At 48.1% G+C, this 11180-nt stretch overlaps 1 protein-coding gene across 1 annotated transcript; it reads right to left on the minus strand.

Moving 5' to 3' along the window:
- Positions 1-1389: 1389 nt before the first annotated feature.
- Positions 1390-5140, minus strand: LOC147983756 (uncharacterized). The gene is made up of 7 exons (XM_087540854.1): positions 4985-5140; positions 4504-4873; positions 4069-4265; positions 3715-3867; positions 3331-3579; positions 2392-2817; positions 1390-2235 (listed from the first exon to the last, which is right to left on the minus strand). The coding sequence occupies exons 1-7, from the start codon at positions 5138-5140 to the stop codon at positions 1390-1392; spliced, it is 2397 nt and encodes a 798-aa protein (XP_087396980.1).
- Positions 5141-11180: the final 6040 nt, after the last annotated feature.

Genomic DNA, 11180 nt, shown 5'->3' on the forward strand with positions numbered 1-11180 from the left:
ATTAATGAAAATAATAAATCTTTTGCCGTGTTAAAAAAAAACTTGGATACATATACGGCTGCAGAGCCTTCAAACCTCAACAAGTCACTACCAAACCATGGAGGTATGAGTACCACTATAGATCAGCTTTTCGTTCTCTTTTTTAGTCCTACTAGCTAATATGCCCGTGAGTTGCAACGGGAAAAAAATAATATGCATTTAAAATTAGTGAGAATTATGTGTGCAAGCAAAACCCTGTGTGCACGTGAAAAAGGAATATTTAGCTTATGGGTTTCGCTGGATATGAAGTAATCAATCCGCTATATTTTCATTCATTGATCAAAGGCATTTATGAGTTCTGTTACGTCATCGTAAGCCAGAGAAGGCCCATGAATTATTCAATCTACTTTTCCTTTGAACAGAGGAGATTTTAAGGTATGAACTATGTGCATATTGTAGAAAACATGAACCATTTTTTAAATCCTGAACAGGTCTTTAAAAATTATGTACACTTTCAGAAAAACGCGAGCAAAATTTGAAACAGAAACATCTTTTAAAGTACACAAACATTTTTTGAAAACACCATCTTTATTAATAAAAACATGGACATTATTTGGATTTGTGAACATTCTTTAAAAACAGGAACATGTGTTGAAAATTCATAATATTTTTTGAAAATGTGTATCTTTTATACGCAATATTATCTGAATTATGAAATTTCATTAAACCAGGAATAATTTTTGAATTTGGAGCTTTTTTGAAATGCCATTTTCTTTTTAGTAATCTCAAAAGTTTGGAAAACAATAATTTTTTTAAAAAAATTGGTAAACTTTTTTCAAGTTCCGAATATTTTTCCAAATAGCAACGAAATTTTGGAATTCTGAACATTTTCCAAATTTTGATTTTTTCTAAATTCTGGATATTTTTTCAATAAAATAAACTTGAAAGGGAAAAAAGAGATAGGAGAAGGAGAATAAAAATAGAAGTAAAACAAAAGAAACAAAGAAAAATGGGCCTACCTATTATTGGTTGTCCTGTGTGAAGCTCCAACTATTTATCGCTGCGTGCGGAAAATAGAATTTCCGCGGCTGTGTGGGCTAGAAAAGTAAGTGGGCTGGTTTAGCTGGGCCATAGCACGCAGCCCATGTATGAAATTCTGGGAAAACTTTTTTTTTCTAGCAGACGAAGACATAAAAATTGTGTGAATGGATGAAAAAATTGACGAAACGCACCTTGCTTTATTAGTAGGTATAGATCTAGGTATAGATATAGATATAGATAGATATAGATATAGATATAGATTTCAAGCAACTAGGTAAACAATTATGTGCTGCCAAGAAGAAGACAAATCCTTAATGAGGACATCACACACGTAGCTTTTTTTTTTGCGCATAACGAAACTTTCATTACTTAACCAGAGTCATTACAATCCTGTTGACATAAGATGTCAACCTCATCAGGGGCACAATGAAGCCAAGCAGCAGTTTTGGGCAGTAAACGGCCCATTTGTGCGAGAGCGTGGCTAGCTTTATTCTGCTCTCGTTTAATCACCGCTATTTCATGTGGCCGGACAGCTAGGATCTGCTTGATGTCGCCAACCATGGCCGCCACTGGAGCCCTGTTGGTTTTGGTGTCCCTGACCATGTGAGCCGCCGTCGAGCAGTCCGTCTCCACTATCAACCTGTCCGGGCTCCGCTCCATAGCCAGAGTCACTCCCTCCATGAGCGCCGCCATCTCTGCCTCGAGGGCGTTCGTACAGCGTGGGATGAACCGGCAAGAAGCGAAAATGACGGCACCTGTGTGATCACGAAGTATCATCCCAGCACCTCCTGTTCCCTCCTGTTCCTTCCATGCACCATCCACGTTTAGTTTTACCCAGCCAAATGGAGGCTTGCTCCAGTGCTCAACAGGATGTGAGCAAGTGCTTGGTATTTTATGCCGTTCTTTGCCGGACGTGCGGCCACCATAAGTAATCACTCCCTTCCCCTTGGCAACGTCATCAGATGGATTTTGCTGAATGTACAACAGCGTATTGATGTAGCCGGACAGGAATCTGGTAGAAGCCTCAAGTGGTGGTGCAGATTTGTGGTGGTATACTTCATTACGTACATACCAGCTCCGCCAAAGTGTCATCACCACAGGGAGTCTCTTCTCGTTCTTGCATTGGTCCAGCAGGTGGATGATCCACTCCGGCCCAGTGTTGACGATGGTCTCCAGCTTGAGCATACTCCATGTACGCGCCATCGCCGTCCATAGCTGTCGGGCCAACGGGCAACGACATAGGGCGTGGTATGTGTCCTCGCATTCCAAACCACATAAAGCACATATATTAGACACCTCCGGTGTTTGTTTATGTTTATTTTCAAGCGTTGCCAGAGAGTTCGTCGCGACTCTCCATGCAAAAAGTTGTACCTTAGGGGGAGCAGGGCACCCCCACACTGCCTTCCAGACGGCACGAGTGTCGTCCGGTGCCATACTCGTGGCGCACGCGGTGGTGCTGGTCCGCTCCTCGAGAGCGGTCTTGTATGCGCTGCGGACACTGAAATTGCCCCGCGCGTCCGACGCCCATGATAGGACGTCCTCCATCCTGCGTGGGCTGGTCTTGATCGCCAAGATGCATTCCACGTCAGGGGCGCTGAAGTGTTGTTGGAGGAGGTCCACCCGCCACCTTCCATTAGCATCCAATAGCTCCGATACCCGCCTGAGCCGGCATGTTCGCCGTTGCGTGATGGGCCTGTAGGAAGTTGGGCGCGGGATCCACAGGTCGCGCCAGATGCGAATTTGCTCTCCATTGCCCACGCGCCATAGGAGCCCGCGTTTGAGCAGCTCGAGACCATGCTGGATAGCATGCCAAGTCGGTGACGCATTACCTGAAAAAACAGTGTCCTCAAGGGACCCATTAGGGTAATATTTTGCTTTAAGAACCTGGGAGCACAAGGAGTCCGGCCTTGTTATAAGGCGCCAAGCTTGCCGAGCTAGCAATGCTTGGTTGAAGATGCGGAAGTCTCTGAAGCCTAGGCCCCCCTTTCCTTTTGGTTCAATCATTTTCTCCCATGCCCGCCAATGCGTCTTCCTCTTGCCTTCTTTAGACCCCCACCAGAAGTTTCTGACCAAACGGGTGAGATCATCGCACACAGAATAAGGTAGTTTGAACACTCCTATTATGTAAGTAGGGATAGCTTGCAGGACAGATTTGATCAGTGTTTCCTTCCCTGCCTGTGAGAGCGTATCCCCCCAGGCCATAATTCGCTTAGTTAAGCTTGCCTGCAGCATTTGGAATCTACCTTTATGCATGCGCCCATCCGGGGTAGGTAAACCGAGGTATTTCCCTTCAAACTCAACATTGTGTACCTGCAGTACTTGTCTAACTGTTGTTTGTATCACCAAAGGGCAATTGTCACCAAACTGAATAGAGCACTTTTGCGGATTTATGAGCTGGCCCGTGGCTCCCGCATAACTCTGAAGGACGCCCTTTACATACTGAGCTTGTTCAACGCTAGCTTTAAAGAATAATAGTGTGTCATCTGCAAACAGGAGATGCGATATTCCCAGCGCCCTACTACAAATTTTTACTGGTTGGAAGGCATGATCTTGCAATCCCTGTCTCAATAGAGCAGATAATCCATCAGCCACAAAGAGGAACAAAAAGGGGGATAAGGGGTCACCTTGCCGAAGCCCTCGTGTCGGTGCAAACGAATCCAGAAGGGCTCCATTAAATTTAACAGAATAACTCACCGTGGTGACACATGTCATAATCCATTGCACCCACCGGTGAGAGAAGCCCATCCTCTCCATCGCTTGCTTCAAGAACCCCCAGTCGACCCTGTCATAGGCCTTTGATAGGTCTAGCTTGTACGCACAGTAGCTATTTTCTGGATTTTTCTCATGCTGAATAAAATGCAGGCATTCGAAGGCAAGTAGTGCATTATCTATGATCAGCCTACCCGGCACAAATGCACTCTGAGAAGGTGATATAATCTCATCAAGAAGTGGCCTGAGTCTGTTCACCAAGCACTTAGCAACAATTTTGTAAATGACATTACATAGACTTATTGGCCGAAAGTCAGTCATTCGAACAGGATCATCAACCTTAGGAATAAGGACGATAACCATTTCATTCACACCATCTGGCATAACCCCTGTCCGGAAAAATTCCTGAACAGCCCTGATAATTTCGCCCTTCATAACTAGCCAATTTTTCTGAAAAAACCTCGCTGGGAAGCCGTCCTTGCCCGGCGCCTTCAGGGGGTCCCATCTGGAATAAACTGTCAGATATTTCTTTCTCACTGAATTTAGCACACAGATGGTCATTCATCTCCGAAGTAACTCTCTCATCATACAAGTCCAAAAGATGGTGTTGTACAAGTGAGTCATCACCGATGAAAAGGTTTTGAAAATAAGAATTAACCATGTTGGGCATTACCTCATGCTCCCCGTGGCTGCCACCACTATCATCTACTAGCCTTTTCACTTTATTTTTCCTTGCTCTTCATACTGCTCACCTATGAAAAAAGTTTGTGTTACGGTCTCCCTCACGAAGCCAGTCAATACGACTTCGTTGCATCCATAGCATCTCCTCTCGGTACAACAATTCCTGCATATGGTCGGACTCTTTCCGTATCTCATTCCGATCTGCATTCATGCTCATTAGTTCCTCCAGCCTGGTTCTAGATTTCTCAAGTTCATTTGTAATATTACCAAATTTCTTTTTACTCCATGCATGTAGCTCAGTCATGAGCTTAGCAAGGCCTGAACGAATATCTCCAAGGCTAAATTTATGTCCTGCTCTCCTCCATACTTCTGCCACACGTTCAGGGAGGCTCTCATCTCTCTCCCAGAAAGTTTCGTACCTTCTAAAATTAGTACGTACATGATTAGTCTCCTCTTTAACACACTGTAGCATAAGCGGGCAATGATCTGAGCATGGTGACACTTTATGTACCACTCGTGCCTCCCCAAATATATCCCGCCATCGGTTATCAGCAACCGCCCGGTCCAAACGTACCCTCACATTCTTTCTGCCTCTCTGCTTATTGTCATAAGTGAACGGTAAGCCAGAGAATCCAAGATCCACAAGTTCACATACCTCTAGTGTGTCTCTGAATGCAAGCATCTGGCTCTCACTGCGAGGTGTCACCGAAAAATGCTCAAAGGACCACATGGCCTCATTAAAATCACCCATAACACACCAAGGGAGATCAGATTGTTGTTTAAGGCTTGTCATGAGAGTCCACATCAAATGTCGATTTTCGGTTCGTGGTTCCGCATACACACATGTCAACCGCCACAAAGGATCATGCTCAGACAGCCGCACATATGCATCAATATATCTGTCATTCGATGATTGAACTTCAACATGCAGACTATCACACCAGAAAAGAGCAAGGCCACCACTCAACCCATTACTGCTGACACTAGAAAAACCTCTAAGGCCTAACCTAGCACGTAATCTTTTTATTTTTTCTGAACTCTGTCTAGTCTCACATAAAAACAAAATTTTTGTCTGTGTTGCCTTCACCATGCCAACTAAGTCGCGAACTGTCGGTTTGTTGGCCGCCCCCCGACAGTTCCAACTCATGCAATTCATTGCTCCTGACGGAGCACCACACGTGGCTCCGTCAGTTGACCAGCGGCCCCTGGGCTGGTTGCCTCCATGATACTATCCACTACAGCCGCACCTCCCTGCGACATCTCCTGTGTGTACATCTCCTCCATGACCAGCTTCTGTTTCTTTGGTGTGCCCTCCAGGACTTGCAGTTCAGCATGTACAAGCATGATCACCTTCCATGGTCGTTCAGGTTCCTCTGTGACACCCACTTCCTCTAGGTACAACTCTGTCAGCCCCAATTTCTCATCAAGGTCCTCTCCTTTCACGAAGTCGTCAAGTCCTGTGATCACCGGCCGATCCGCCGCCGGCCTCGGTCCACCGATTACCGGCCGGACCATGCTCTGTCCGCCTCCTGTGATGGCATTCGCGGCTGCGGAGCTCTCTGCAAGGGCAGTCTTGGATCCACCATTAGCCGGCTTCGGGCGGGCAGCGTCCGCTATGGGAGCCCCATGATCGCCCCCACCGTCCGTTGGTTTCACCTCCACTGCATCCGCCAAGATCGCTAATGACAGCGGCTTCAACGACACCCCGGTAGGAGGTGAACTACTCCCGAGAATTGGATCTTGCGGCTTGTTTCGATCAGGGGGGAAGCTTTGTTTGATGGCATGGTGTTCTTTCCACGTAGCTCCAGCAAGATATGAAGCCTCATCGGTTGGGGAAGCCTTGCGTGAGGAAATAGGAATCGTACCACCGACGGACTCGAACCCTAGGCATACCAGATCGATCTGGACTCCGAGATCGACATGACTGTTGGCGGACGGGGCCGCCACGGGGCTGTAGTGCGGGAAAACCTCACACACGGCAAAGGCGGCAAAGGCCAAGGCCTCGCCGGACAGGGGAGGTGGCGTAGCCACCGTCGCCAAGTATTCGCCTGACCCTAACATGATTAGCCCACACAATCGACTTAACGGTTCGAACGGTTTGCATGCAGCCGATTCGGCTTTGGCTATCACACACGTAGCTATCTGCTAACAACTAGCTCAAGACTGTTCTGTACCTCTCTCTCAAAAAAGAAAAGGAATGTTCTGTATCAACGAGGGACCAAAAGATCAAGCTATGGTGGTTAACATCACACACGTACACAAATCAACATTAGACACACCCACCCACCCGAAGTTCAAGCAGCAGAATCCACGAGTTCTCTCCGGGCTCAAATTAGCCATTCTGCATTAATAAAGAGAAAACTGATACTTCCAATTGCAGAAGATTTCCCGTAATAGGTACAGTCGTGTCTCTATTTAACCTGTTAATTACTACTTCCTCTATTAAGAAATATAAGATCGGTTTATAGATCACTAACGGTCTTATATTTCTTTACAGAGACAATACTACTCTGTTTCTGACTACCTGGCAAAAGGTTACATGGATGAAAACAACTCCAGAGAGTCTCGTGAAGGATGTAGAAGCTCCAGAGAGTCCAATCTCACTTCTATTGAGCCGGTGACAACAATAAACAGAAGTACCACATGGTTAGTTGGCCCGACATCTGTAAGCCCTGGGAATAAGGAGGCCTCAGTATCATGTGCTCGAAGCGCATGAATATTGCTCTCCTTTCTCGCTGGCTCTGGCGCATCTCGCAAGGGCACGGCGGGCTGTGGTTAGACATCATCCGGAACAAGTACCTGCGTGGCCAACCACTGGCCTTCTGTCAACAGTCCGGCGGATCCCAGTTCTGACAGTCAGTCATTCAACTGCTCCCCGTTCTCCGCATTGGGACTTCCATATCGGTCGGATCGGGATCTGCGACTCTGTTCTGGTTTGACCGATGGGCGGGAGACTCCCCCTTCGCGGCTCGTTTCCCCGACCTCTTCTTCATCGCTGTCGTCCCCTCGATCTCAGTTGAACGGACCCTTATTGAGTTAGGGCGCGTTCCGGAGGCCATTTGGGCCTCCGGAAGCCGCCGCTTGGCAGGAGCTGCTTGATTACGTCACTCTCCATGAGCCGGTTGTTGATGCTGGCCCGAATGAGGTCCGGTGGCGTCTTGAGCCTTCTGGCCAATTCTCCACCAAGTCCCTGTATTCGGCCATTGCCCCCTCCTCCGCCCCTCCCCCTCCCGGCAGTATGGACCATTCGCCTGCCTCTGAAAATCTGAATCTTCATGTGGCAATGGATCCGCGGACGGCTCCTGTCTGGATGGAGGCCCGCAAACGCAATGGTCCTGGCTCCGGACTTTGCCCGCTCTGTGGTACCCCTAAATATTCGAACCACATCTTCTTCTCCTGCGTGTCTACTCAATTTATTTGGAGCTTCTTTAGAGAGGTTGAGGGTGGTGTTTGGTGCCACACCAACTTCCCTCACCTCTTCGCCGAACTCCAGACTTCCCCCCTGCCCTCTCTCCACATTAGGTGGCTTGAGATTGGGGCTTTCGCGTGGACCCTCTGGACGATTCGCAATAAGCTTGTGATTCAACGCACTTCACTTCGACGGGCTACTGACGCTCTCTTCAAACTTTCTGGTTACTTGCAGCTTTGGTGGCCGCTTAGCCGCCCTCGGGACCGGGTGTCACAGCCCTAGAATTTCATTGTAAATAGTTGCACAAGCATCCATGCATCATGTCCAAATTTCTTTGAAAGTTGAAATGAGGATTGTTGAAACCCTAACACCAAATCAATTCAACTAGGTTCAATAAAAATATTTTCAATGAACCCAAATGCCCTTTAGAAAAGTCCATGATTTTTGTTAAAGGTGAAAACCTCTGCCAAAAATGATGCACATATTTCTAGGCCATTTTGGATTTTTGAATTAAATATTATTGTATTTGACTTTGGGCATTTAAATACTATAAATGATTTAAATGTTCAAATAATGTTGGAACTATTTTTGGGCCACTGAAATAATTCAGCAAGTGTCCAGGAATATTTTCAGGATTCATAGAAGTGATTTGGTGTTGCCACTAAATCAAATTTTTTTTGCAAAATTAGAAAACAGAACAAAGTAGAAATTAAAAGAGAGAGAGAGAGAGAGAGAACTCACCGCGGCCCAGCTTACCTGGAGGCCCAGCAGAGGCCCAGCCCACTGGCCTCTGCCAGTCACCACCTACCTCCCGCCAGGAGGACAGCACGCGTGTGGCGCCCCATGCGAGCACGCGCCCCGCCACCTCCTACTTCCCGCCGCTGCCCCGACGCGTCTGGACGACGCCACGCATCACCCCGGACCCTCTCGCCCACTCCTTTGTCCTCATCCCCTCCTCTCTCTCGCTCGACACCTCATGCCCGTGCGAGCTCGCCGACGCCAATCGCCGCACCCGTAGCCAGAGCCACCCCCTCGCCTCTCCGACACGTCCACGAGCTCCGCATCATCGTCCTCTTCATCCACGCTGAGCCAAGCAACCAGGGAAGCACCACATCGCCGTCCCTGACGTCTTCTTCAACCTCGGTGCCGGCAATCCCCGCCGCTTGATTCGTCGCGTCCAGAGCTTCGCCGGCCCCGCCGTCTGCACCGGTCGACTCACCGTGAGCCACTGGCCTTCTCCCCTAACTCAGCATGCTCGTCCCCATCCCGTAGCGTCGTTCCCCACGAGCACCGAAGCCGCCGTCCGCCATTGCTGCTGCACGCATAGCCCCCGTGCTCCCCTGGCCTCACCGTGCTGCTCTTAGTGCTCCCCGTGTCTAGCAGGTGCTGCCCAGCCTCTCCATTTGCTCACTGATGCACCGTAGCGACGCGCCCGCGCACCACCGAACACCACCGTCGCCAAAGCTCGTCACCGGCATGAGTTCCGGTGACCCCGCGACCTCCCACTTGGTTCTCTGGATGCGCGAGAGCAAGGGCTATCCCCTAGTGCCCTCAGCGTGCCAAGCTGACGCCTCTAGTGCAAGTCCGGCTTGCCCCCCCCCCTGCCGTGTCCTGTAGTCGCCGCCGGCTGGTCTCCGGTGGCTGACGTGGCACTGTCGTTAGGGACTAATTACCCGCTAATTAACCCACTCTCTCACTAACATATGGGCCCCGCGCCCAAATTAACCCCGGAATTTATTCCCTCTTTATTTTAGATTAATCCAGTGGGCCCACGCATCAGCTTTGACCCTGCTGACATGGCCGTTGCCTAGGGCCACATGTCAGCTACACTAGCCAGCTCTGTGACACTGACCAGTGGGTCCCACGCATCAGGTTTGACCTGGACGGTGCCCCGTTGACCTGCCGACGTCATGTTGATGTCAGGTTGACGCAGTAATCCTTTTCTGGAATTTAAATAAATCTTAAATGATTTGTTTAATTCAGAAAATATCCAAAACTTCTAAAAATCATAGAAATTCAACCGTAACTCCAAATAAAATAATTTATATATGAAAAATTATCAGAAAAATTCAATTTATCCATCTGTACTAGTTTCATGCATGACAAACCAACCTAAACCTGCTGTATAGATGAAAACACATAAAGGGCAATTAAAATGCTTAAGTTTGGAGTTGCATTTGAATCCTTGATTCAAATGAGCTCCATTTAACTTGTTGCTATTTGCATTAGCACAAACAACATCACATATACATGCCATGATCATGCATCATATTGTCGCATTTGCATTGATTGTGTTCTTCTCTATTGCCGGTGCTTGTCCCCTCTCGGTAGGCGTATCCCGACGATGAGTTCGATGACACCGATGAAGAGCTATACTATCTTCAGAAGTGCCAGGCAAGCAAAACCCCCTTGTTCATTCCAATATAGTCCCACTCTCTCGCTCCTGCTCTCTTTTACTGCATTAGGACAACAACGATTCAACTGTTACATGCTGCGGTAGTTGAACCCCTTTCCTCTGCATGACCTGTCATTGCCACAGTAAATAGATAAAACCCACTAGCATGAGTAGGAGTTGTTTGAGCCCTGATGTGCCTACTCATTCATGCTTGTTGTCATGCCTGCTACTGCTTAGAGTTGAGTCAGGTCTGATTCATCGGGAATGAATTGGAACGTGGTGAACATGTCCTACTGTTGAGAGCTAAGTGTGTGAATAAGATTTGGTAAAGGTAGCGGTGAGAGGCCATGTAGGAGTACATGGTGGGTTGTCTCATTACAGCCGTCCTCAGGAACTGAGTTCTGTGTTTGTGATCCATGAACAGTTACTACCACACATTGGGCTCCGGGCGCTCCAAGCTCTCTCGACTTATTAATCAACCTGATCTCTGTCCAGGAGTTGCAACTAGTTTCTGGTGTTTGTAGGTAGTGTTAGTAGTTTACCAAGTGACACCCGGTACAGGTGGGCTTGGGACAGACTAGGCATAGTGGCTCGGTGTACCAAGTGGCACCCGGATGGTGGACTTGGGAACCCTGTACACATCGTTTGGGGCCGTGAGCGAAACCCCGGCCGGATCTCCTTGCAGATGGAACCCGAATAGGCGATAAACCTGGACGAGAGACTTGTGTGATTAGTCAGGTTGTGGCCGACTCCCTCACCAGGCTTCCGCTTGAAGGTTGCCGAGATACACGACGTGTACATGGTGGTAAATTGCGAGAGCATGTGTGAAGAAGTACACCCCTGCAGGGTTATCATTATCTATTCGAATAGCCGGATTCCTCAGATATGGAAACTTGGACCCCTTTCATAGTTCATAGACAAGTGAAAGTGGATACTCTAAAATGCGCAAGATAAACGTGAGTGCTA

The sequence above is a fragment of the Triticum urartu genome, chromosome 2A (genome assembly GCF_056163025.1).
Source record: "Triticum urartu cultivar PI428250 chromosome 2A, HENAU_Tu73, whole genome shotgun sequence".
Taxonomy (NCBI): Eukaryota; Viridiplantae; Streptophyta; class Magnoliopsida; order Poales; family Poaceae; genus Triticum; species Triticum urartu.

Coding starts and splice junctions, on each gene's coding strand:
- LOC147983756 (XM_087540854.1), bottom strand. CDS start 5,140: ATGTGGTCCTTTGAGCATTTTTCGGTGACACCTCGCAGTGAGAGCCAG. Junction 4,874..4,984: donor GAGGCAGAAAGAATGTGAGG/GTACGTTTGGAC, acceptor CTTATGCTACAG/TGTGTTAAAGAGGAGACTAA. Junction 4,266..4,503: donor CTGGCTTCGTGAGGGAGACC/GTAACACAAACT, acceptor TGCTAAATTCAG/TGAGAAAGAAATATCTGACA.